Raw genomic sequence first — 26,927 nt, 5'->3', positions numbered from 1 at the left:
GATAGTCAATGCTGCCTGCCATCTCTTTCAATCTAGGGTAGCCGGGTATCAAAGGAGCTGGATGTTGGTGCTCGGGCAGATAGTACATACCCAACCATCCAATACAATATGTTGAAGCATGTATGCTGAGTTTAAAACTCAATAACCTAGAAATGGGTGAACTCAACTTTCAAGAGCCAAGACAAATTCGTAAAATCGCTGGATTAACAAGATGTCATATCATGTCTGGCCTCAACCAGTGTGGGGATTTGGGTGAAGGCTAGATGATACTGCACCGTGTGAAGATAGGTGCCGTGATCTAGGGAGGTAGGACAACCCCCTAATTGGAATCCAGACCAAATTGTTAACAACGATCCACGATTGATAAGAAGAACAGAACACCTCCATTGTTAAATGGTTATTTAAATGAGATCAAGCTGAAGTGTTTAATTCCCAATCTCAAACACTGGGCCAATCGGAGAACTGGAGGCTCGAGTGTACGTACCCCTCACTCGCTCACCCTGGAAGGTCAGCGCGGAACATCACGGCGCCGGAAGATACGGCACTGAGCTCGCCTTTGAAGAATGACCAGTGACGACGTGCTTACCGTTGGGCCGATCACTCAAGAAATGCCATGAACTCGACCCAATCTCCCAATTGACGCTACATCCTTCGCTGTGCGCCGTCATTGAGATTTTACTCGCCTCCCAGCTCTCTCAATTGACAGCAACTCATCTCCGGCACCAAGCCCCACCGACTACGAAACAAATTCGGTGCTCGAGCAACTGACAACCCTGGAGCCAAGACATCCAAAACCCTCTCCGGCCATGGTCCCTCTCCCTCTCTTCAAGCTCGCGGCTCTGCTTGTGAGGCATGTTTCCAAGTATGGCGCGGTACGATCCTCCCCCCCAAGGGCACGCTGCCAGATCCAGCGCTGACTACCCGCCAGAATCATATAAAAGCTCAGGCTCACGACCACCCCCGATTCCGGGCCTTTGCGGCCCGATATGGCCAACATATACATCAATTGAATATGCGCATGTCGGTAGCACTACTACGAAACCCAGAAGCGGAGCGACGAGCGAAGGAAAAGGCAGAGGCACCGACAGTCAAGACGGAAGAGCAGCAGAAGCGGGACGACGAGCTCAAACTGAAGCATAGCACGGAGCCATCCGCGAGGAAGATACCATTCCAGAACATCTGGCGGCGCAAATTTCGAGCACTCCCCGAGAATAAGGCGGTCGACCTGTTCGCAGATGTCATTGGAGACGTATTCATCTTGTCGGTGGCTATTGGCCTCATCGTCTACGAGTCTTGGAAGTCGTCACAGAAGCCCGATGCGAACAAGATGCGGTTAGAGGAACTCGATCAGAAGCTGGAAGAGCTTAAGAAGAGAGAGGAGGAACTTGAAGAAGCCGAGGAGAAGCAGAGGCAACGGTTCGAGAGCTTGGAGGAGGCGTTGCGTGGACTCAAGGATCCAAAGACAAAACAGCCGCTGCTCCCAAGCCTACAATGACCATGAGATGACGGGCATCTGTCAAAATGAAGCGTATTATCGCAGGCAAGGGTCATAAGCATCAAGGACAGTGCGTTGACTGGGAAATACAGTCGCACTGATCTTGACGAGCTCTTGAACGAGTTGGGGACATCCATGAACGGAGGTTGGATCTGATCATGCCGGTGTAGGTACCCTTACCCGCCCTTGCATGGCCTGTAACCTTGTACACTATTACATCCCCTCACTTAAACATAGACAGCCATCACTTACGATGTAAGATAGCCATGCAGTATATCAACTCGAGGACATGCTGAGCACTGGCGACTCATTCAAAGTCATGCATATCAATTGAGCTCGTTGAAGCTACCTAGGTACCTCCGGGACCGAGCTTCTTAACCTTAGACGAGAGGGGATCCGATTGGCGGATAACAGCATTAGCGGTGTGTGGTGTACTATGATTGGCTGGTCACTACGCACGGGACCCACTGAGGGTACCTCGTGGTGGTTGCCAGCGGCAACGGCCCGCTGGGAAAGTACACAAACTTCGCGGTTCTAGCTCGTCGCGGCAACTACATCTCTTCCTGCCTGGAACCACACGCCAACTTGTTCTCTTGCATCTACTAACACAGGTCCTGGCGATATTCATCTCAACCTGAGCATTGCTTAATGCCTTTGCGTTTTTGCTAGCGAACAGGCGACTCTCCTTTCTCGTCTTGCATGCTGTTGTCGCGAGTCCCGTATGTCCATCCCGTCCAATCTCATCGAGTCCCTGACCGATATTCATCACTTCGAACCTTTCCTCCCACGAACAACGCATCCACTGGCCACATGATTATGACAATTAACCCTTGATTCTAGATCGACTTTCGCGACTCCTCAAGGCGGTTGTTGACCTTGTTATTTGCTGGCATCGCGCTTCCGTATCGAGTCACTGTTGATCCCCTCAACCTCCGAAACGTGTTAATCGAGTCGCTCTCTCGCCATGGCCCACAGGCTAGCGCCCAGAGGCGGCATCGACCTGGAGGCCTTGTCGCCTAGGGACGCCAACGCCCAACGAGTACCCAAGACGACTGAGATCAAGACCAAGACTGTAGCTCAGCTCAGGGCAGCTAAGGACAAGGAGCACCCACCCCCACCGCCAGCGGAAGTGATCGAGCCCCCCAGCGCAAACGACCCCAACGGCGTAACCTACCAAGTTGGAAAATTGCTTGGCAAGGGTGGGTTTGCTATTTGCTACTATGGAACACACGCCGTGACGAGGCAAAAATTTGCCCTCAAGGTTGTCAAGAGCACAATGCCTCCCAAGATGGAGCAAAAGGTATGCGGTGATTGAATATTGGCAATGGTTGGTCCTAACGTGCTATTAGTTCCAAACTGAACTTCAGATCCACTCCAAGATGAAGCACAAGAACGTCGTCCAATTCCTACGAGCCTTTTCGCAGGAAAACTGCACTTATCTGGTCCTGGAATTGTGCCCCAATGGTTCGCTGATGGACATGGTGAAGCGGAGGAAAGGCCTCACGGAGCCTGAAGTCCGTTTCTACTCTGTCCAGATCGCCGGCGCAATCAAGTACATGCACAACAAGGGCATCATCCACCGTGACTTGAAGATGGGAAACATCTTTCTCGACTCAAGGATGAACGCCAAGATCGGCGACTTTGGTCTTGCGGCATTGCTGGTGACAGGCAGAGATATGCACACGATTCGACGGACGACGCTCTGTGGAACACCAAACTACATCGCCCCTGAGATTTTGGAGAAGGGGAAGAAGGGCCATGATCACATGGTCGACATCTGGAGCTTGGGAATTATCATGTCAGACAAGTCGGTTCTTCGGAATGAAAAATGCTAACGAGTACAGGTTTGCCATGTTCACCTCCAAGCCGCCGTTTCAATCTTCAACCACGGACGAAATCTACCGCCGAGCCAGGGAGAGGGACTACGAATGGCCCGCTGCGGAGACTTCGCAGAGATTCATCAGCCAAGAAGCTAAGGACCTGGTGGCCACGATGCTCCAGGATGCGGATCGCCGTCCGGACCCCGATGCCATCATCCAACATCCCTTTTTCACATCTGGCTACATGCCTACAGAAGCCGAGATGAGCTCACGGCTAAGGGAGCTCCCACCAGACCGACAAGAATTCTATGCCACCCGGATGAGCAGCTCTCTGCAAGCGCAGTCGCTGAGAAACTTCAAGGATATGTGCCTGGAGTGTGGCATAGGCCCCTACGGACCGGATAAGGTTGTCTACTCTCAGATCTGGAAGGAGATGGCTGCAGAGGAGAAGGCTGGTCTTACCCCATTGATTCCGCTCGAGGAGGGAATCTTGTATAGACCGTTTGAGGAATGGGTGAGGGAGCAGCAGCTTAGAAAGTCTCGGCTTGCCATGTCCGTGTCTTCGCACGTATCCTCGCAGGCGAGCGTTTCGACCGAGGATCCGCTGTCGGGCAGCGGAAAGACCAGCGCATCGGCACTCCTTCGTCAACCACCACAGAGCTTTGCCGCGCAGCAAAGGTCGCAGCACAGGCCAGCCAGCTCTATGGTACCAAAGCAACGGCCAACCTCTGAGCCCACACTGTCTGCCTCGCAGAGCGTGCGAGCGAGGCCAAGGAGGGAGGGATCGCGAGAGAATGCTTCGAGGGAAGCCATGGAGTCAGCCAGCAAGAGCCTGCGAAGCTCGAGCAGGACAGCACTGCCCTCGGCTACGACATCTTCTCGTCGATCTGCAGAGCCCCAGACGTCTGAAAGACCAGTGGTTGAGCGTCGATCAGCTACACCTCCTGCCCCGGCCGCACCGCCAAAGCGAGACTATGCGGAATCTGTGCGACCAGCAACTTTGTTCAGCTCTTCTGAGCGGCAAGACCAAATCTCAGGCACAAGACCTGACCTGATTCTGGATCGACTACACCGCCTCCAGACAGAGCTAGAACGGGCCCTTAACTCGAGAACCATGGCAATCATCTCATCGAAGATGGTCGCACCGCCCCATCCTCATGTGGTTGTCAAGTGGGTTGACTACACCAACAAGTTTGGTCTGGGCTACATCTTGAACGATGGTAGCGTCGGATGCATTCTTCGAGATATCCCCACGACAGAAAATGGCAAGGCTGCGCTTCTCCCCCCGGCTGGTGTTTTTATTCGCGGTGCAGAGAGACATATTCTACGCAGGGAAGACGAAACATACGAGGACAGAAGCCAGCCTCTCCCGATGACTGAACCCATCAAGTTCTTTGAGAACAATGGAGAGACTGGCCTGTCGGAGGTGATTGTTTCTCCCGAGCAATTCCGCGTGGCTGTGAATGAAGATGGAACGCCTGGCAAGATGCAGCCGGGTAAGGATATCTTCCAACACCGGAAGCGTGAGAGGATTATTCTTTGGAAGAAGTTTGCCAACTACATGATCGCTTATGGACGGGACGATTTTGTGCCGGCTGAAGAGACCGACCCAGTGGGTGCCATATCTCCAGGCCAGAAGGGCACAATGGCCGAGCTGGTGACATTCTACCAACGATTCGGAGACGTTGGGTGCTGGGTCTTCTGCGACGGCCACCTCCAAGTAAGTGATTCCATTGCCCTGAGTGAAGTCTAGCGAGATGCTAACATGTACAGTTCAACTTCCCGGACCACACCAAGATTGTGATCGACGCCACTGGTACCTGGTGCCATTTCTGGCACCTCCCCCAGGATGCTGCAGAGAGACTTGCCAAGACCGGCACCATTGGCGCAGCGGCACTTGACGACCGAGCCATGCTGTCGTATCCCCTTCAGACATTGTTGAACTTCCAAGCCAAGCCGACTGCTCCTCGATCTGGACGGACCACTACCACACGGAGGCGGCCCGAGATCGCCCCTGATCTGCAGGGCATCCCCGCTGCCAACGATTTTCGACGAAAGATTGTCTTTATAAAAGACGTTGTCAAGGAATGGGTGACAAATGGCGGCCTGGGCAACAGCCAGATGAGCCGGGAGTCTCGTCTTCGATGGGGCGGCTATCGTGAGAACATCAGCTCTCACGTGCCGCAGAAGCACGTATGGGTTACAGTGGGCGCTCGATGGGGCGACCAGCGGATATCGACCTATGTTGACGCCCGAAAGCCGTGGGAGTTGGGCGAGGACGTTGATCCTTCCAAGAAGTGAGACTCATTCAGGGGAGAGGAGAGGCTGGCGTTTGTGTGTTTCTTTTTGACGCAAGCCATGACGAAGAATGATGCATTTGCATGTAGGGAGTATACAAAGGCGGGTTTGGTTGCTGCTACTACAGTACAGTACTTGTTGGCGTTGCCGGTACATGTTGTATGGCGTATTCGGAGCAGATAGGGCGAGACGGTGTTTGAGCTTTCAATGTCGCTTTAGCTTTAGAGTCCTAGGCACCTCGGTATGAGGGTAATGATAGGCACGAGCTTTTGATTCTGGGCTTTTGACCATGCTTACAATACATACGGGCCTACCTAGATGTCTGTGTGGGTATAGCACTTGGTGGTAGGTTGTCATTTTCTCATCCTAGAAGGTATCCAGCAGTTAAGAGTGTCTTGCATCTTTGACGGAAGTAAAGCTTGTTGGTGTGACATGGCAGTCATTGTTGAGACCGGAGAACTGGGTGCACGGCATACAGGAAGTCTGTCTGCTATTAACATGCCCATCGCTGTGGAGGGCCTACAAGTTAGAGGACGCCCTCTCGAAACGGCGGACTCCATTCCTTAGCAACAAACACGCCCGAGGCCTAGCTAGTATTTAGTTATAACAAGTCGACCTCTTCGTTGGTAGTTGCTAGCTCGATATTTACATGATTGAGCCAGGATTACTCTCCTACATGTTGTCATAGAGATCATAGGTGAAAATCCATGAGTCCTGGTCAAGCTAGTCACGTGGTTTCGTGGTCTAACGGCTATGACTGCGGATTCTGATTCCGCCAGCGAGGGTTCGACTCCCTCCGAGACCTTTCTTTTTGCCCTTCTCACGGAACCCCTATTTTTCTTTTGACGATGGACTCGCTGGAGGACATACTAGAGTTTATAGCTAACATGTTAATGATAGAAGCATCAAGGCAGTCATAATAAATGTGGTATCGTCATTCAGAACAGTCCAATTACACTATTTACAACAAGCAGCAGCTGGAACAACGAACGCCATATCGTCGCCATGTCCAACTGACTCTATACAAGAAGGCGACCTTTGTCCACTGGTCTGGTGTCTCTAAAGGGACACCTAAAAACTACCCCGTATTACATATGCGTCTCTTTGTGCGTGTGCGTTGCGTGTGCATTCCCAGGTTATTCGAATAAACTCCCTTCCTTTTGAATCACCGTAGCCTTGACCCATTCCTTCTCCGTGGCGCCAAACATTCAAGCATCAGAGTAGTAATCCTCACTGTACTGGTGGTGGCCTGGAGGGCTGGTCCAGCTGCCTCCGCCGCCTACCACGTTCTCACGGGAACCCCAGTAGCCGCTCTTGGATCGCTTGTCGCGCTCGAACTCGGCCCACCGCTTCATCGTGATCTTGCTGCTGTCAAACTCGCCCTCGTATTCGAGACCCGCCTTCTTGGTCTTTTCTCCTGCCGTCTTTCGAGTGTCGCCCCATGAGAAGTCGTCAAACTTCCAGAAGGCGTAGCTAGGCAGGACAAAGTTCCAAATCGGTAGCGCAAGGAGGTAGATGAGCATCCAGACAATGTACGACCACGAGTGGGCCGTGACGACAACAAGGAGACCCGGCAGACCGAGAATGAGAGCCAGTAGAACCAGGGGAATGATCTGAGGAGGCGAATTGATGATCGAAGTAATAACTGCAACGTGGTTAGCTTATGCTCTTACACAACACAATACAACAACCACTGAATTCACTCACCAACATAAAAGGTAAACGCAATGGCAGCAGGCAGAACCAGGGTACCGACAAGCTCGACAAAGATAATGAACTGCATCGAGAAACAGAAGGTACCGCACAGATCACGGACCAGAATGAGTTCCATGAGGTTGTGAATTGTCGAGTTGATCCAGCGACGTCGTTGAGACAGGAGAACCATGAACTTATCGGGCACAGTCGTCTTGCATACAGCCTGGGGGATAAAGACCTGTTTTCGCTTGGGGAACGTCCGCAGCATCAGGGTTGTCAGGAAACGATCTTCTCCCAGGAGGTACAGGTTCTTCTCGTGAAGCGTCTCGACCACGTTCTCCGAGTAGTGCTCGACAATGTCGGGGTTGGCCAGAATGGGGACCCAGTAGTTGTGGCCACCCTTGGGGGCCTTGATTCGGTACATGCAGAAACATCCGGGCAAACAGGTGACACCACCGAAGACGGACTCGAAAGACTTGGCCAGATGATGCGAGACAAAGTACTCAAACACCTGGATCGCCGTCACCCAGCTGTCACGCTTGTTGGCAATCTTGGTTTCGCCGCAGAGACCCATGATTTCGGGATCTTTGACCATAGCAGAGATCATATGCGTCAGACTGTCAGGGAACACCTTGGTATCGGCGTCTACCATCAGAATAATCTCATAGTAGTCCGGCGAGATACCAGTCACCTTCCAGAGGCCGTTGAACATTTCGTACTCGAGTTCCGTCATTCGCTCATCAAACATGACCTTCTGCAAGAAAGACATGAGGATGATCTGACTGTCTCGCTTTCCTCGGTTGCCAGGCTTCGAGTTACCAGCTTCATCCGGAGTTCCACACTTGACAAGCACCATCATGGGCACGCGCTGCTGTCGGTCGACGGGGATTCTCGAGTTCTTGCCATAATCGTAGAAGCCGCAGTAGGCCTTGGCCATGTTGTGTCGCTTGGCTCCGCTGGCAACTGCCACATAAGAGAATGGCTCAACCATGTCGGGAGGCGTAGAGTGGTCCTTGAGCATGCCCAGGCAGACGTCAGGAGTCGAAACCGCTTCACCCTTGCCCTTGATGATACCGTCGCAAATAACAACAATAACCTTGTGACTGTTGGGGTAGTCGGTTGTCGCGATCGAGTCTAGAGTAGTTCGAATGCCCTCCTCTCCTTCAGAGTAAGCCGTGACCAGGCACATGGTGTGAGCCAAGGGGAAGCCAAAGGGCATCCAATCCGAAGGGGGCTGAGGAACAACGGCATCGTGGATGAAGCCTGCGGGTCCGGGGCCTTCGGTAGGGTTGGAGCTGCTGGAGTACGGGTCTGATCGGAGGAAACTGGCGCGGCTGTCATTGCCCTGCTTGAAAATGGATCCAGGTGCGAGCAGTTGGCTCGAAGCAGCCTGGCTGGCCATTGTTGTGGGAATGCGTCGCTGGTTAGCGAGCCTTACATCGGGGCCGCCGACAGTTGAGAATCGAGATGTGGTTGGGAGGAATGATCCGCGCTTGGTGGTTCGGTCAGATCCGACCACAGTGCTTCCAATATCACCAGGCAATCTCGCAGGCGCACGGTAAATATCCTCGGACCAGTCTTCAATCTGGCGGTTTCGCTTTCGGCGATCGGAGCTCTGCGATGTCTTGGCTGGCGCATACTTGCGGCAGATGAACCACTGGAAGATGATGGCCAGCAAGAAGCGGACACCGACGACTGAGAGAATGAGGACCAAGGCGCAGTAGAGGACAATCTTGGAAGCGATGCAGCCAATCGTCTCGGTATCGACCGATCCAACCTTGATGATCTCCTCGAAACACTGCGCATACTTCTTGTCAGTTGACGACTGGAACATTCGGGTTACGTCGCGACCCCGAACAAGCTTGTTGATCTCGGAATCCTTGTCTCGCAGCTGCTCGAAGCGTTCAGGGATCACCACCTGGCTCTTGTTGAACCAATTGAGGAGGTCCAGATCCAGAACGTTTCCAGAGTAAACCATCAGGTTGCGCGAGCTGTTCTTGATATCGTCCCAGCTAAAGTATACGTCCGCGGAGCCGCTCAAGTCGAGGTAGAAAAGATCTCGCGATTTGAGCGTCGTATGGCAACCGTAGCCAAGATAGTACGGGATGGTAAGGTTGGGCTTGGACGAGCCATCCTGGTTAAACGTAGTGCAGGGGAAATACCAAGCCAGATCGCCGTCATCGTTAGTCGGGACATCTGAGCCATCTGCGAGCGTGATCAAGCCCTTGCACTTGCCATTGACGTTCTGGAACAGAAAACTACCATCCTGTCCACCGTGCTTCTCGGGCAAATCGTAGAGAACGTTGGGGCCCAATCCGTCACCTCGAAGAGGCATGCCTTGAGCAGCAGGGTGGTGGGACTTGGACAGATCATAGGCAACGCCGTGGAAGATCATGTTACCACTATCAACCTTGTTAACGCGTAACCGCTCCGCGGGAGCGCCGCAGACAGTCGCCGTGAAACCAAAGGTGAGAAAACCAACAATGGCCATGATGCACAAGATGACACTGATGAGGCCCATCTTCTCCCGCCAGGCCCTCTGCTGCGCCCTTGTTGGCATACCGCAGCACTTCATAATGAAGCCGGGAGCCCAGAAGGTCACAATGGCGCAGTAGACGTTCCAAAATGTAGGAGGTCGAAGCTGCTCCTCCACCCGCTTGGTTTTTTGTCTGGAATTACGCTTCGACTTCGACTTCTTCTGGATCTTTCCCGATTTCGAGCGGCTTGGAGTAGGGCGGGAAGAGGCGGCGGCGCTCTTCTCGTGTTCGCCGCTCGCATGTCGTCTCTGTCGAGAGTTATCCGATGCATCCTCGTTGAGATTCGAGCCGGACCGGTCGGTCGACGCCTCGAGGTCCTCGTAGATGGGGTCATTTCCTGTCGACGATGGGAGAACGTTCATGTGCGCAGCATGCTTGTGGTAGTGGTAATTTCGGTGGTCCCTATCAATCCTGTTTCGCTCGGGTCGAATCAAGCTCCTCTTGCGAGATACGGGTTCGTTGGTCCTCGAGGCACGGGCCTCGGGGCTCGATGGCGACAGAGGCATACTCTCTGTATTTGAATTAGGACCGATGGAATCAGCGAAAGAAGAAGCAGATCTCCCACGTTGGTGTTGATTTGTATCTCCTACGGGATGATAGCCACCGGTTTCGATGTCGACGGGACGCGATCGTCGCGAGGGCGAGTTTCGGTAGACATTGCGCTGATCGTATGCGGGACTCGCGCCCGGCCGTTCGGGGAGAGACATGGCCCTGCGAGGAAGGTGTTAGAATGGGTGGTTTCTCCAAAATCATGCGGCGAGAGACGTAACGAGACTGGGCGCTGGGCGCAGGGAGACTCTGCCCTTGTGTCGGTGAGGGGAAACGAGGCAGATGATATCAGGGAGGAAGGTTGATATCGATCGACGCAGGAAAGGGGAAATGGAACAAGGCAAACAGCTGCCAGATGAAGACGCCAAGAGACAGCAAGTCGACGATCTCGGCAGCAGTACAAGACCAAAACAAAGAAGGGATGGAATAAAGGAAGTCTATCTGCTACTCACGGGAAGATTTGTTATGGTTGTTGCGGCAGCCTCAGTACAGGATTGAGTTTGAGTTGGGAAGATCCCTGCACCGGGAGATGGAAGAGTGGGAAGGTTTCTCGGGAGACGGGCACCAGACACGACAGCACCCAAGCGTCGAGGAGGTCGACTTTGTCGTCAGGACTCGACGTGGAGAAGAGAGAGCATCGAATCGAAATGGCAGATTATGGGTATAATGCCCACACTGAGTGAGGGAGACAGGGCGCCGTCGTTTGGAGTAGACGAGTGATGGACAATGGGGCGTGGAGCTGCCCGGGCTGTGCGTTGCTTGCGAGCGAGCGAGCGAGCGAGCGACGGGGACGACGTGGATTTTCGGTTTCGGCTGCGGCCGTGGAGCAGGAGCAGGCAGGGGATGGACGAGTAAGAGAGCCCTTGGCTTGCGTCGTAAAGGCCGAGCGATGATATCAAGACTATGAGCGAGAGTAAGAGCGAGTGTGAGGAGAAAGGACAATAGATTGTTGGAGCAAACAAGGACCGGGCGTCCGAGAGCGAAGGACGACGGACGACGACAGCGACGAGGTTGTCCGGGAGGTGGTGGACGAGAAAGAGTGGGAGAAGAGATCAATCAAGCAATCAATGGGTCCTTCCTCCAGAAGGGATGCATGTCCACCTTCGGAATAGTCGACCAACGGCCTGGGATGTTTTCGCACCCTCCACAGAAGGAAGGCACGGCCAGCAGCGGCCGTTATCCTTGAAGGGGGAGCATGGAGCATGCAAAGCACCAATCAGGAGATGCCGTCCCCGAGGCCGCAAGTGCGAAAAATCACGACGCTAACTGGAAATAGCCCGAGTCTGTAACCCCGTCCAGCGCCGGAGGGAGCACAAGACCTAGAAAATCGCCTGGAGCGAGGGGCTACAGCATCTTCTGGGTGGGTGCGTGGCATGCGGTTGCCCCGGCAGCTCAATCAAATTCCAAGGAATTTGTGCATGAGCTCGTACCATCCAAGTCGCCCTCATGTCGTTTGCCCCCCCGGATGCCCTACCAAAGGGGCTAGGCGTGGTCAATGGCGACAGGCTTTTCTGAAAAGAGGAAGCCCTCATTGGTCTTGGAATCATTAGATCGCTGTGCCCAGTACTCGCGCAGTACCTTTTCATCTCTTTTCATCCGGACGGGAGTGAGTGCTATTTTCAGCGCGCCACCGTCAACGTCTGGTCTTGTTGATGTGATGTGATGGAAACTGGTAGTGCATGCTTATCCAACCAAGTTTACTTCCAGTCCCGACGAGATCAACAGTCATGACAATTTGCCATCTGCCAAAATCTGTCCTGGTCATGGATGCGAACTGCTTCTCATCATCCGCAGGAACAGGTCGTCGTGCAGAGGACAGGGGTAAACCTGCTGCTCCCATCTCGCTTGTCGACTCCATTCCCTCCTTGCTGCTCCACTTTCCCCTGGTTAACCAGACAAAGTGAGCCAGGACCACCAACCAAGGAACGATGATAGCCCATGTTGATACTTTTCCATCTCCATGTGTTGTTGCATTCCAGCTCCCCTGATGCTTCTCTCCAGCCATGTTCGAATTGAGCGGCGTTGGGGTTGAGCCTGTTGTCTTTCTGTCCATGACGTACTCAGTTCTCAGCCGGTAAACCCTTCTCATTTACACGCGAGACCGTGGTTCGAGATGGCCAGGGATACTTCAGGCGGTGGAATGGGGCCGGCCTTCAATCTTATCCACGGAGATGCCGATTGACTCTTGGTTTTCGTTGATCTTGTGGCCAGCACGGGGGTTTGATGTTGAACGCTGTATTCTCGCCTGTCTCTTGCAGGGCCGCCCAATCGTATACCCGCCATTGTCATGTCAAAGGTACGAGACACCAACCCAGTGCAGTACACCTCGATGGTGCCACCATCGTTGTGTTAGGGTAGGCATGGATGGCGGCTGCAGCCAGTGCATCGTGTCCTTGCAATCGGATAAGCTATTGCACGTAGGGAACTGTTCACAGGCTGTTTAGATTAAAGTATCTGAATAAGATCCGCGAGTTACAGGGGCACAGTGACGAATGATGCCTCCTGCGAACTGTCCAGCCTGCCCCAGGACCGACCGTCTATTCATCAACAGTGAACAGACTATCATACCTCCGGATGAGCCACTTGATTGTAGTGGTATGACAAACAGAGGGAGATAGAAAAGGCAGGAAGATGCGACATCGTGGTCCAGGGTAGCTCGGGTTTGATATATCATTTGCAACACCTAGGTAGACATGGTTAGTGATGAGACAAGATTGATGAGGTCCGAGCCGCCGGTGCAATTACTGCAGGTGTCACACGCCCGGGATTTTCGATGGGGTGATAGACCGCGAGTTGGTAGTACTCCGAAGGGAGTACTTGAGCCATCGGACTTAACGGAAGACATGATAGTAACACCTGATGAGAAGTCAGAACCCCATGTCTATACTTTCACCCAATTATAGCAAATATGTGTTACACGAGGCGAGGACATGCAACAAATAAAGACGCCGTCAGAGATAATAAAAGGGATAATGGGCACCTGCAAGACACCACCATAGCAAAGAGCCTCGTCTCACAACTCCAACCGAGACAGATACGAGCGGGATCGCCAGCTAGAAAAACACGTCAGAAATTGGCGGTGACGCCAACCAAACAAGCACCCACACAGCCTCAATATGGTCACTGCGGCTGCCCACCTCGAAAGCTTAGTTGACAGACGCTGTCAGACCTTTGAATCCCGCGGGGTGTTCCCCAGTGTTCAGAGTGCATGATCCTAGCAAGAGTGGGACCACATATGATGGGATGACAGAGGCGGATAGAAGTGAGTTAAAACCCCATGGCAACTTTCTAGCGCAATGGGATACAAACCCGGGATCAACCAAGACAGCGCAAGGCGAGAATCAAACAAAACAGGACGGCAGATGCCCCTGATTCAACATGGCGGTAGAAACGCCATTACCAGTTGAGGCAGCGGTGAGTCCGGTGTGGAGACGATCGAGGCGCCGGAGCAGAGTCCGGAGCCTGGTCATGAACAGCGGGGCCGATCGGTCGACGGCCCGCCATGAGCCAAACCACTCGCGCTAGAAGTTCAGTCATCTGTCGCATCACAGAGTCGACTGGTTGCTTCCTTGACCATTTTTCATCTCCTTTCCAGTGTTGTGTGCTCCACTAGCCCATATTAGCAGAGAGGGACCACTGGGCCAAGTCAATATAGCCGCCCTGCCAGTCTTGCCTACTACGTAGGGTCAGCCGTCATTAAGAAATCTCCCTCGGAGCGGAGCAAGTGAGCTCAGAGCCCTGAAGCCCTAAGGGACTCGGAATCCGTTAACTCTCCGAGCAGCCTTCCCCATTTTAGCTGAGGGAAGGGTTGACCGTTCGGAACCCTGGCCAGCCGAGCTAATGTACTCGGTAACCCAAGGCTGAAAATATCCTCAGCCGAAACAATTGATACTTGATGGGTTTGTGGCGTGGCCGGGACTGTGACGTGTAAAGGCTCTTGTCCAGGTGGCTTGACAAGATGGACAGCAAGCTCCCGGATGAAGACAACTCTAATCAAGTGCTTCCTCCGGAGTACGAATTCAACACTGTGGTCTGGAGGAGCAGTTTCAAATTGTTACTTGGCGCCAGAGCCGACGAGCGGCCAACGGCGCGTAGCAACTACAAGGATGAATGCGCGAGCTCGCTAAGAGATGCAGGGTCTTTGGGGCTAAAGAGGAGTGGTTGACGACAGGCACTCCGGATTCTGTAGTTTGCCATTAGGCTGTGTAATACGAGGATGGCTGCTTGAAAGCGAGCCAAAGAGTCCGATATGGACGCTGAAAGAGAATGGAAGCAACGCCAGCACACACGTATGCACACTGGATGGCGTTCTTGCTTTTTGCCTTGGGTTGAAAGAGATGCCTGTGGCGACTGTTAATTAGCACGGCTGAACGCCAGCAACACAATGCGGGGCCCCCAATACAGTGAGCCGACAGGTACTCCGTAGGTATGGTCATCAAAGAGGCGCGGGCTCATCAGACGAGATGAGATGCGACCCGCCGAGGAAGCCGACGAACGACGCCAATTATGGAAACCCCCGAGCAATTCTGTCTTATTATGCGGGCGAGAGTTGGATGCGCCAAGTCCACTTGGGGTTGGCCCCATGCGTAGCCTGTTGCCGATTTATTAGATCTGAGGCCGGGAAGCTGAAGTTGTTTGTGGTTATGACAATGGCCACGACATGGCGGTTGCTCAGCCCTGCTCGGCAAGGGGTCTGCTCTTTTTCATGCATGGACTTGCATCTTGATCAGAAGCCTGAATGAAAGTTGGCGGTGTCCCATGCAGCACGGGTAACGCTTGTAGTCAAACAGGCTTTGGGGATCGTCAACAACCGAGAGTTGTCGAGAGATCTAACGCTAGATGGAAGGGAGCTGGTACTTGTATCGTGGGAGTTTGTCGACGATCACGATGACTGATGTGATGCATTGGTGGTGTAACGTGCCTGTTGCTGTGTTGTGTGGTCTGGGCTGATATCTCTAATCCCACATCTGCCGCTGATGGACAAAAGACATGCGGAGCTTCCCGGCTAGAGTTGACACATGCTTCGTTGATAGGGGCTCAGTGTATTGGTACTCGAGGGCAATGACTGGACGCCTGGCTCCTCAAAGCGCTGAAGCGATGGCGGCTGTCTGAAGTAAATGAAACATCGAGGGCTTGGCGCCATGCTGAATGGCGAGCGGGCACGATGTCGTCAACTCTGACGGGCCTCATGGAAGGCCCTGGCGGTCAGGACAAGCGCTAGCGCAGCCCAGAAAGCAACTCAGCCAGTTTCTTGCAGAGCGTCCCAGTGGCCTGGACTTGGCCTGGACCCTTGGCCTAATGCGCTAATCCCAGCAGGCCATGACGGGGGCAACGTACCATCAAGAAGAGTTTGGCCGCCTCTCCAGCCTGTGTGCCGTAGTGGTTGCCGTCGTTTCAGTGCCGTTTCCTCTCCGCCTCTCCTTTCAGCTTCTGGAGAAATAAGCGGGCCAGTATTGACAGCGCCATTCCCGCACCAAGATTTCGTCATGCCGAGCCCTCTATTATACTGCCGCCCCTTGTCTGGTGGTTGCTGTTTTGACGCGTAGGCTGAAGGGAAAAAGGGGGTGGGCACATATGCGCATGCCGCCTGCCCTCTTTGACTTGTAGAAGGGCTCGGATTCGCTTTGTCGTAGATACCTGCCGTTGTGATACTGTGAAGAGGGCGAGAATATACTCTCAGTGAGCACAGACTCGTAGCTGAAGTGAATGATGGCGAAGGACCAGGATCATGACTGTTGGTGGCATTGGGGTCCATCGCAAGGAGAATCTGCCTCGTGGGGTTGGGGCGGTGATTTTGTAGGATCCCTGCCCGCTCCTTCCATTTCGCGAGTTCAGCTCAAGGTCCAGGTAGGAGGAACCTGAGGAGGCAGGCAGGTTCCTGGTGATGGGCATGAGGGCCCCCCCTGAGTGTGGTCAATTGAACGATTGGACGCGGTGAGGGATATCTATCGAACTGCCAGTAATAACTTGGTATCCTGTCACAGACCGTCCATGGGTCGGCGATGATGGAATTGCACCGTAGGTGTCCGTAGCATCTTGCTGAGATTTAAAGCTTCCATTAGTTGACGGAGCTGGAGCCATGGCGGTGCAAGCCCAGTAGCAAACCCCACTAAATCATGTCCATGTCCATCGTCCTGCACCGTCTGACGCCTGAACGTCTGTAATGGTAAAGTAACCGCATCCCACGGCGGCTTATTGGGTCCTTGAGAAACGAACGGCTCAATAACAGCCTGGGTACCCATAACCGCTGAACCGGGCGTGCAGCGGGTGGCCCCAGGTCCCCTCTCGTCCATTCTTTCAGTGGGCTCCATCCCGTCCTGAGCCATCATCACCACCACCACGGCCTCGATACGGTACGGTGCAGCGCCCAAAAAAGACGTCGGCCGTGACCCAACCACACCTTGACCCAAGCCCGTCCATTAGTTGGAATTTTTTTTTTACTCTCGTCCGACCCTGGGCTTGTCTTGCCTCTCTTCTCTCCTCCTTCACCCACCAAGAGAAACTCTTCTATCGAGTATCCCATTCCGTCTCCACGCGGCAACCCTTATTTCAGCCTCCCGTCCAGTCCAGTCGTTTTCTCCCGTCTTCAACCACCCCCTGTCGCTCGTTCATACCCATCTCCATCCATCCTCCCAAAGGCAGCTCCCGCCCCCTTGTCCCCGCTGTGTCGCCGCGTTTCGGGTGCCCGGCTCCCGACAAACCACCCAAATATCCTCCACCAGCATCCATCGTTGTTAGGCTACTAAAGTGTCACTGGCCGCCCTCTCCTCCACGCTCGCTCTTGTCTTTGCTCTCTTGCTGTCCGTCGCCGACGCGAATCTTTGCGCCTTGGACCCCCGGCGACTGATGCTTCGACGACCGTTGACACTGCAATAACACCCACCCCGTCTCGACGCCGTAATTCTGGGTGCTCCACCATCGTCAAGCGCTGCTCCGTCGCAAGGCTGTCGAACCACCCCCTTCACCTTTACATTCGTTCTGACGAAAAGCTCTCAACCTCACGCTTGGCTGCCCCGGCACTGCCAAAGCCTCACTCTCACACGCAACCATGGCTGCAGTCACCACTTCACCGCCTCCAACTGCAGCGTCGCCCACTTCCAACTACCAGGACTCGAGGCAAAGCGACGACACACCCCGAAGCCCCGTTCGTGTCCCAAATCTCAACCTCGCCAACGGCCCCCAACTGCGCCAGGCCCCGGTCTCCCCCGTTCGTGTTAATTTTCAAGACGAGAACTGGGCACAGCCCTCGAACGCCGACATCGAACATGCTCAGCGACAGGCCTCGCGGCTAGAGCTGGCCGACCGCACCCGCCATCCCCTCCCCTCGCCCCCAGATGCCGCTCCTCCACCTCCGCCCCATGGCTTCAGGGCCGAGTTGGAGGACCCTCAGGACTTTTACGATGGTGCTCAGGGAACCCCACGAGCCGACAGGACTCCGGCTCTGCCACTTGACACATCCTTTGCTCGCCAGTCTCAACCCACCGTATCTAGCCCAACCAGGAGTCCCAATGCCGTGTCGAACTTGTCTCCCACTTACACGGCAAGTCATGAGCGTTACGAGCACAACAAGATAAGTCCTACGGACAGAGTGCGCAACCAAGACCAGTTCCGCAACAGCCGCGAGTCAGATGAAACAGCGAGCACAAACCCGCAGCAAACTTCGATCGAGTCGTCTGCAACAACGAGTGCAAGTTCACTGTCAGGCATCAACGAGAATGCCGAAGCCCGAACAATAGGTGACTCTCCAGAAAGCTCCATCATTGAAGGAAATCTGCCTGGGAACCAGTCTGTCCCTCAGTTTCAGTATCACCACCAGAAGGATTTTCCGCCGCGTGTATCGAGCGTTCCCAATGAGGAGTCGAGGAGCTATTCCACCCCCGATCTGGCTGAGAGTGCTTCCAACCTTGGACGCCACTTGACACCCAGTTCGAGTAACCTGAGGAGGACTTCAATGCCTCGACCGCAATCATCCTACTCCATCTACTCGGACGGTCGCGGCCGGTCCCCTGGTTTGATGCCGGGTGGCTCGCAGACACGTAAATCTCCTGATGTAAGGCTGTCAACGTATGCAGAGCTGCTCAATGCGCCATATCCCCAGCAAGGCCCGGCGCCCCTGACTCCCGACAACTCCAACCTCCGAACAGTCATTGGCAACAATGCCTCTCTCCTGAGCACACAGAAGACCCTAGACATGTACCGTGCCAATGTCAAGAAGACCAATGACCTGTCGATCCAATACTCGTTTGCCGTCTTCCTGATCTCCACCGCTCAGGAGCAAGGCCTGGATGTCTCGGATCCCAAGATGCGCAAGAACAGCCCGAAACCGCAAAAGGGTCGTGATAGTCCGACTGCTGAGGGCTCCGTCTCGACCCCTTATGAGCTGGTTCGCGAGGCCCGGCAAATCCTCCAGCGCCTGTCTAGCGCTGGTTATCCTTTTGCTCAGTATTATCTGGCTGACGGCTATGCCTCTGGACTCTTCAACAAGGGCAAGGAGGATTACAACTCAGCTTTCCCCCTCTTCGTCCTGGCTGCGAAGCACGGCCATGCCGAATCTGGATATCGAACAGCGCTGTGTTACGAGTTTGGCTGGGGCTGCCGCAAAGATCCAGCCAAGGCTGTGCAGTTCTTACGCTCAGCTGCTTCGAAGCGTCACCCTGGTGCCATGACACGGCTGGGAAAGGCCTGTCTATCCGGCGACCTGGGAGAGAAGAGATATCGAGAGGGTATCAAGTGGATGAAGCTTGCCAGTGAGGCTGCGGACATGCAGTACAATTCGGCGCCCTACCAGCTCGGTTGCTTGTACGAGAACGGCTATGGTGCAGATATCTTCAAGGACGATAACCACGCTGCGGAGCTCTTCACACAGGCTGCGGATTTGGGTCATCCCGAGGCCAACTACCGTCTCGGTGATGCCTATGAGCACGGTTTGCTCAACTGCCCTCGCGATCCTGCACTCAGTGTGCACTTTTACACTGGCGCGGCTGAGCGGGGACATGCTGGTGCTATGATGGGACTGTGCGCCTGGTACATGGTTGGTGCCCCTCCAATTTTGGAGAAGGACGAGGAGGAGGCCTACGAGTGGGCGCGTCGTTCCGCAGATTTGGGTATGTCATGAAATCATAGATGGAGTCACTGCAGTCACTAACAAGGTCCTAGGTTTCGTCAAGGCCCAATACGCTGTTGGATACTTTACCGAGATGGGCATTGGATGTCGACGCGATGCCCTGGAAGCCAACGTTTGGTACGTCAAGGCTGCTGATGCCGGGGACGAGCGAGCCAAACAGCGACTAGCGATTATCCAGGCAGCTGTGAGCGGCCAGGGAACCCCGATGGATGTTGCTCCACCACGGAATGGCAAGATACAGAAAAACAACAAGGACGACAAGGACTGCGTGGTGATGTAAAGGGAGGAAAGCCGGACGGAACTGAGCCCGCTCAAAGGGGGCGTGGCCATGCATGATATGGCGGAAACGACTAATTCACAACAAAAACAACTCCGATTCTTGGGAAGCCGGGCTTTACGACACATACCGGCCTACATTTTCTTTCTTTCCTGTCCGTCCTTGCATCAGCAGCAGCAAAGGCATGTTCATTCGACGACGACGCTGTTATATCTTCTTTTCATACACTGCATCACTGCATCTGGGGGAGCTTTTGTGTAGGGTTGGATTCCAGGAGTTGTCATTTCTGGCGCAACTTCTTGTCCCCCATTACTCTCCTTGTCTTGTTGGAAATACCGCTTTTAGACTAAAAAAAGGGGGGGGACTTGGGAATTCTGGATACTTTGAGAGGTGGTATAGCAGGGAATTCTAATCTGATTGGGGGTGAGACGCGGTGCTTTTGGCTGTTGAGAGGAGCCAGGTGTCGATAAGAGGACCCTGGTGCGACTGTCATTTTCTGCATGGCGTGCGATGATGGGAACGGGAGAGTTTTGACAGGGCGAAGGATGATGAAGCTCTTGCGTTTGGCGTTTATGGGAGGGACGCGGCTTGGATGTAATCACGACGTAATAATATAGTGCCTGTCATGAATGGGAGAAGATTGGGTGTATGGTCTGCGGCTGGTGATGCTTGGAGTGAGATATGATCTGCTGCATGGGGGTTTCGAGGACCAGGATGGTGTATGATATCGATGGATGGGTGTAGTTGGAGGTCCAGTGGGTTGAAGGAGAGGTGGTTGTTGGGGCCTCGATCTCGGCTCAGGGATGAATGGGATCTTGAGACTCTGCACATGTATACCTATATACATCCTGCGTATATATGAAGTATCATTCGACGTGTTCTTATATGTGTGGACATGGCTGAAGCTGGTATTCCTCCTTCACTACTTGTTAAACCCTCTATGTATCAATGTGGTCATCGCTGGCACTAAACCCGCCTTGCAGGAATTGCGATGGCCTCCACACAAAGGAGGCTCACCTACTAACCTCCCTCAACAACGATTCTATGCCCACCTCTCTCAATTCGCCGCCCATGACCCTCCACCTACAAATTGTGGTCTCCAGCAGAGGCCAACCCCGCGTATTGGTCAGATCTACAACATTGTCCCCAAGTCATGGCGGGCCATGTATAGGGTAAGGCTCAGAGCAAGAGTGGAAAGGGTTGGCCTACGTGTGAGTTGATGTGAAACTTGGTTTATGAAGGCCCTGTAAAGTAGGTGCATTCAGCTAAACATAGTCTGGTGATGAAACCGCCACAGTACTCACGCTGGTGTAGGTTGGCAGACACACGCAGACTGGGCATGTAAGGGGGAGTTCCAAGGAGTAGAGTCGCCAATGCAAAAAATCAGACTATGGCCGAGGATCGAGACCCAAGGAACCACACACACACACACGAGAGTTGGTCACGAGACACAAAAAAAGACTCAATGTACCCAAAGGCCAGGATCTAGAGCTTGCACCAAGGGCTTACACCAAGGGCGGCTCTTCTGCCCCTGCCCAGACCAAGCCATCCGAGTTGAGTCTACACCATTACTTGGCGGGATGGTTTTGTTCATTCATCCAGTAATACCAAGTCGAAGCTTGGCTGTATTTTCCAAGCATAGAAGCGTCGAGAAAAGCCAGCCGTCATTCAACATAACTCCACGGAACCGCCGTCGAAACAGCGTCGTCAAAGAACCCAGGGCTTACCCTTGACCGCCGAACAAAGGGCTCGGCTGCAAGTGGACCTGGGTTCCCTCATCAAGCTTCCCGCAGCGGGAAAGGCGCTACTAAGCGTAGATCGATCCCAAGATAGCACGCACAACCAGACCCAATACCCGAGGGAGGAGGGACCTGAAGGAGTCGGCCGAAAGCAGGGAGAAGACATCGAGACAAAGAGCTGAAAAGAGGGGGCATGTTATTTATTATGCCACCGTTTCAGGCGCGTCTTTGTGTGTTTAGGTTTCTCAATATGTGCTTTTTTCTTCTCTTGATGTGTGGGTGAGCCGTCAAGGGCAAGGGAGCGGTCCGTGGTGCACGAGGTGGCTTTCCTGCTGAAGGGCGGGGGAGGGATCCATCTGGCTTGAGGGGTCTCGGAGGGGTTGATAGTCGTAGCGAGTCTATTTATGGCTAAAACTCGGTAGTTTGCCTTGGTCAAGAGGGAGTGAGTGAAATATTGGACATATTGGAGTGTGTTGCATCATCTTGAGGGAGTGACAACACACCGAGGGAGCTCGTTGTAAGACGAGATTATGCCGTCCAGTTCGTGTGTACGTGTACGCTCATGATGACTCCTCAAGCTGCCAGCGTGGTTCTGATGACGCAATTCTATCGGTGAAGCAAGGACACGACACGATCCCATTCACCTGGATAGTCGACGAATGGATCCATGCCCTCTGTAACATAGGATCAGGCCTAGCCAACCTAGGGCTCCAGTCCGATAACCGCCGTCTTGTTCCAACTTTGGACTGTGAGAAAAAGAGTTGGACACACTGTATCGACATGTCACGGCAGGAGCGACAGGTAGGTACTTGATGCACGCACAGGCCATGTTCGGAAGTGGTTGCAGACCCTCCCCACTTATACCCAGCATTTGGTGTTCTTCTATTGGTCAGAGTCAAAGTGACGCAGCTTTTCATTAACGCGTCGCACGCGTCTCACACGCGTTTTTCTCAACCTCATGCGCGTCCTTTTCGCGATCTTGAGCGGTAATCGCGCAAAAAAGAGGAGCATGACTGCGAAGAGGAGCCAATGGCATCCAGTAGAGCCCGCATGCGCTGTGCCATGCGTGAGCGATGACTTGCAGAGCAGAGGCATGACCGCGACGCTCTTTCCTTTTGCCATGGGAAGACCTAGAGCGAGCGACGCGCAGGTTGGCGGGCGTTGAATGACGAGGGGAACACTCGCCATGTGAATCGAGGCACAACCAAGCCCGACATGCTGAAAAGGTTCGCCACGCTGAAATTACTCTGCATCATCCATCTCGTAATAAGATGCACTCTTCAGCTCTCGATGAAAGCTACAAGTGCTCACCTTGATGGAGGCGTCACCTTGGACGCTTCCGGCCCGTCTGGTCGGCGAATCACGCGGGCCTTCTTCCGACGTGAAGGGAGTGTGTGGGAGATGATGAGAACGAGATGGGGGGCACCATGACCTCACCGACTCAGTTGTAATGGAGGTCTCAACTAGAGGTCACACGCCGAACACACTTGCGCCGATACAGTATCTGTACCATCCATTCTTGGATCGAGTGACGGTAAGGGAGGTTCGATCAAGACATGAGTTGACGCCGCAGCCGTCCGCCAGTCGCTGTCGTCACTCGGCAGACCCAGTCCCTGCAGCGTATCAACGTGGGAGCGGCCGTAGCTCGTCCGCTTCGCGACGGGACGCTCCTACTCCCACTCCGTAGCCCCGTAGGCGAGTGTTGCGGTAGCATCCAGCTGCGGAACGTGCGTCGGCGGAGAATTCATCATGAACAGTTTGTCGCACACTGGCTGCTCTGTCCGCTCGATCCGTGAGCTAATGTCTTTGATCAGGAAATAATAAATGGGCTGTGCCTCGTTACGTGAGCCTTGAACAATATCGATCCAGGCCCTTTCCCGGGCGGAGGGACAGGCGCAACCGATTGAGACGCCGATAGTGACGGATTAAACGACCCAAGCTGGCGGTCAAGGTCTTAGACTTGAGCATGGGAGTCTGAGATCAGCTAGAAACAAGACGGATGCAGACCTCTCTGCGCTAGTCGCACACAAAAGCCCGTAACTGGTGTACCTGGCCGTGCTTCAAACCCTTGTCTGCGTGTGATGGTCGCAGGAGTAGCCTGGTTTCTTGAGTCAGTGAGGGGCAGTATCGAGCCCGAAACGGTGCAGTCCTTGCCAGGGAGGGTCATGGTGGAATAGGCCGAGAAACACTATGAGATGGATGGAGGGATACAAGGCAGAGAGGGAGGACGAACCCCTCCGTTTCGGCACTTGGGTGAAAGCGGCTTGATCCATCGTCGACACCTCGCCTCGTTTGTTTATTCCCAACAAAAGATCAAGTGCGGCTGTTTGCTCAGCCGGGCGGTTCGGCTGTTGCTACTACCACCGGCCGGAGCCTGGCGATGGCATCAAGGCCGACCTTTTGGAATATGGCATATCGACAGGTCAGAAAAAAAAAGAAAGATACATGGGGAAGGGTAATCTACGATGTATTCCGACCAAGACGAGAAGAGGCGGCAGCAAGTCGTATGATGGTGGATGTCTGCTAGATTTGGTCGTTTCTTTTTCCTTATTTCCACCTCGGGTTCCTGACGCTCGCTGGCTTGCGTTGAAGATGAGAAGCGGCGGCGGCCCCAGATACGGGCACAAGCGTCGCATCGCAGCTGCACATAATCGGGTAGAGGGACTCAGATCGGATCTACATCTGCTTGTCTGGGACCTGCCTGGAGGCCTGGTTCTTTCTTGCATGGTCAGGTAAGGGGGTTCATTAAAGGTTTCGTTTCTTTTCGCCGAGGGAGAAGCAAAGAGGGCGATGGATGACGTAGATGAAGACGTTGAACAAGGCAATAAAGCTTGTTAGACATGAAAAGAGGGAGAGGGCACAAAGAGGGAGACAATATGAAGAGGGAGAGCAAGCACTTGTGCTGAGGACATCAGTGGAGGCGGGTAAGATGGAACTGACGGGAGAGAGTCTGGAAAGTGCCAGGAAAAAGAAAACAAATCAAAATAACCGGGGCATTTGTCGTGTTGCACCAAAGATGGAGAGACGGGAAATCATGCACACAAGACCTGAGAAAGAAGAAAGGAAAAACAAAAGGCTCTGCTTTGCATTTTGTCTCGCCGGTTGCGGGTAATTCCTCATGGATGTTGTTGAGGAAGGAAGGACTGAGACGAAGAAAAGAATGTCTCAAGCGTGTCTGGCTGATTGGCCATGACGGAGAAGGGCAGCAGGTGTGCTTGGTACAGTGTCCGGCTGCCACAGGTAGTTACCTGCCAGACGTGCATTTTCTCGCCACGGAGAGATGTATCTCACACCCCGGGCCCGTGTGAACAAGATCAAATCCAGGGCTGTCGACTGTCCATGGGAAACTCGATACCCGCAAGCAGCTGTCTTTGGTGCCCATGTCTCGAGAGCGCTTGTCACTGGGGTACGTACACGAGTACGCCCTCTCGTGGTCCATCCCCTGCACTTGCACTCCACTGATAGATCCCCTGTAAATGGATGGATCCTTAGGCAGGTCATTCATCCACCCCAACGCTCGAGGCACCGGCAGCAGCATGGACAGAAGCAACCCCGAGCGCTGGACTGGGACTGGACTGGGTCCATCAGACATGTCGGGTCCCAAGGGCAGGGTCGGGCGATCAGGTGGTGCACGGGGTCTCACCCCCGTCGTGCCCGCTAAAACGCCAACGGCCATGGCGGGTTCACGTACGTCGCTGTCTGCACTGTCTCTGGACGGTGCAGCCGCGCACGCTAGGCGTGCAGGTCACTCACTGTGGGCTGCACTGGCGCCTGCCTTGGGGAGCCCGACTGTGCGTACTGTGTACTGTGCCTGCCTTCTGAGGGTCCATCAATCCATATTAGGCCAGTGCATCCCCTGCCCTGCCCCTTCCCATCCCATTCCAATCCAATCCCACCTACTTGCACTCACTCGCACTTGCCTGAGGTGACCAACCCCCCGTTCATTCCAATTCCCACCACCACCACCGCATTTCGCCTGCTCTTCACTCCGACAACCAGACACCAACACTTCCCCCTACAACAAACACAAACATATTCTTTCACTCGAGGGATAACCACGACTCCATTCGCATCGCATTGCATCGCATTGCATCGCGTCGCATAATCGTCGTCTTCATATCAATCTATACTCCATCCGACGCGCGCGCGCATACTCCAGATCAAGTCGCTGCCTCTGTTGGTTTTGCGCGCTGTCGCCTGCTCTATCCTGGTCGCAATCGCACCACTCGCCAACCACCCGGCTCGACTTTATATTAAAAAAAACACAACAACTCCAGAAGTCGTCGTCTTCCTCACTCCCACCTCTCGAAAGTCAACAATCGCCGCCATGCTCCTCCCGTCCGCTCTGTCGTGCGATGCATCGCACTCGTCGCACTCCTCCCAGCCTCGACTTCAACCCTCTCTCTTCTCTCCTCCCGCCAGCCCCCCGTCGCACGCTCCATTCGCCAACATCATGACAACCTGCCGCTCCCTCCAGTCTCTGCTCGCCAATCCCGCGCCCATCACCACCGACTCACGCGCCATGCCATCGCTCGCTCAACTACCCACGCCGCCGCTTGCCCACGCGCCTCCTCCGTTGAAGCTGCGCCTGCGGTCGCGCGACAATCGCCGTGAGCCGGTCGGACCCAAGAAGATCACTAAGCGCGCTCCGCCGCGTGGCGCCAACAAGAGACGCCGCACCCCCGAGGACGATGCAGACCGCTATGGTTCCGAAAGTGACTCGGCTGGTGAGGCGCCATCGTCGCCATGCCAGCCCGCCGAACCAGTTGCACCCTCAACACCTAAGCGCACGCGCATCGCTCCTGAACAACTCCCTCTTGGTCTCGAGCGCTCCGACTTCCACAGAATGCAGGGCAACAACACCACCGAAGACAGCACAGAAAACAACAGCGCCGAAGTGGGAGAAGAAGAGTGGACCGCTGAGGATGATCGCATCCTCATCGAACTCGTACTCGAGAAGCTCAAGTTGTCCAAGACTGAATGGCAAGATTGCGCCCGAAACCTCGGTCGCGATCGCCATGCCGTAAACCGTCGCTGGAAGAGTCTAATAATGAACGGCGACGTTGGCCTCAAGACGCGATCTGGCCGCCGAAGCAGGCTACACTCAACCTGGTAGTGGCGACCAGGTCTTTGAGATCACGCTCTTGCACCTTCTCTTGTACATCATCTTCTCATCTTTGATTTCCATTTCTCTATCAGCGCAAGTCTCGGCCAACCCATCGCGGTGGCCACGAAGGGAACCTCCTTCACATCAAAAGAACAGGATTTACAGGCATGGACATGGGATGTCCTCGGAGTTTTTGGCTATTATTTATCTGGTTTTGTAATAGTGATATCCTCGCGCACAAGCAACGCGCATCTTTAAGTTTCGTGTTTGATTTCTTGGGACCGAG

General features: G+C 54.1%; 5 protein-coding genes across 5 annotated transcripts; 4 read left to right on the top strand and 1 right to left on the bottom strand.

Annotated features, from left to right (window-relative positions):
• Nucleotides 1-806: 806 nt before the first annotated feature.
• On the top strand, nt 807-1,495 carry NCS54_00058400 (Hypothetical protein; the record flags this gene model as incomplete). The annotated part of the gene is made up of 2 exons (XM_053146233.1): nt 807-872; nt 929-1,495. 2 exons carry the CDS (start codon nt 807-809, stop codon nt 1,493-1,495), a joined length of 633 nt encoding a protein of 210 aa, XP_053002208.1.
• A 964-nt stretch (nt 1,496-2,459) lies between these two features.
• On the top strand, nt 2,460-5,616 carry NCS54_00058300 (Protein kinase domain-containing protein; the record flags this gene model as incomplete). Its single annotated transcript, XM_053146232.1, has 4 exons — nt 2,460-2,795; nt 2,845-3,293; nt 3,340-5,035; nt 5,089-5,616. The coding sequence occupies 4 exons, from the start codon at nt 2,460-2,462 to the stop codon at nt 5,614-5,616; spliced, it is 3,009 nt and encodes a 1,002-aa protein (XP_053002207.1).
• A 1,205-nt stretch (nt 5,617-6,821) lies between these two features.
• On the bottom strand, nt 6,822-10,552 carry NCS54_00058200 (Chitin synthase; the record flags this gene model as incomplete). Its single annotated transcript, XM_053146231.1, has 2 exons — nt 6,822-7,258; nt 7,321-10,552. The coding sequence occupies 2 exons, from the start codon at nt 10,550-10,552 to the stop codon at nt 6,822-6,824; spliced, it is 3,669 nt and encodes a 1,222-aa protein (XP_053002206.1).
• Nucleotides 10,553-17,442: 6,890 nt separating this feature from the next.
• Nucleotides 17,443-19,798, top strand: NCS54_00058100 (Hypothetical protein; the record flags this gene model as incomplete). Its single annotated transcript, XM_053146230.1, has 2 exons — nt 17,443-19,498; nt 19,551-19,798. The coding sequence occupies 2 exons, from the start codon at nt 17,443-17,445 to the stop codon at nt 19,796-19,798; spliced, it is 2,304 nt and encodes a 767-aa protein (XP_053002205.1).
• Nucleotides 19,799-25,861: 6,063 nt separating this feature from the next.
• Nucleotides 25,862-26,650, top strand: NCS54_00058000 (Myb-like domain-containing protein; the record flags this gene model as incomplete). Its single annotated transcript, XM_053146229.1, has 1 exon — nt 25,862-26,650. The coding sequence occupies one exon, from the start codon at nt 25,862-25,864 to the stop codon at nt 26,648-26,650; it is 789 nt and encodes a 262-aa protein (XP_053002204.1).
• Nucleotides 26,651-26,927: the final 277 nt, after the last annotated feature.

Source organism: Fusarium falciforme, chromosome 1 (assembly GCF_026873545.1).
Source record: "Fusarium falciforme chromosome 1, complete sequence".
Taxonomy (NCBI): Eukaryota; Fungi; Ascomycota; class Sordariomycetes; order Hypocreales; family Nectriaceae; genus Fusarium; species Fusarium falciforme.
This window is presented reverse-complemented; position numbering and strand designations above follow the sequence as displayed.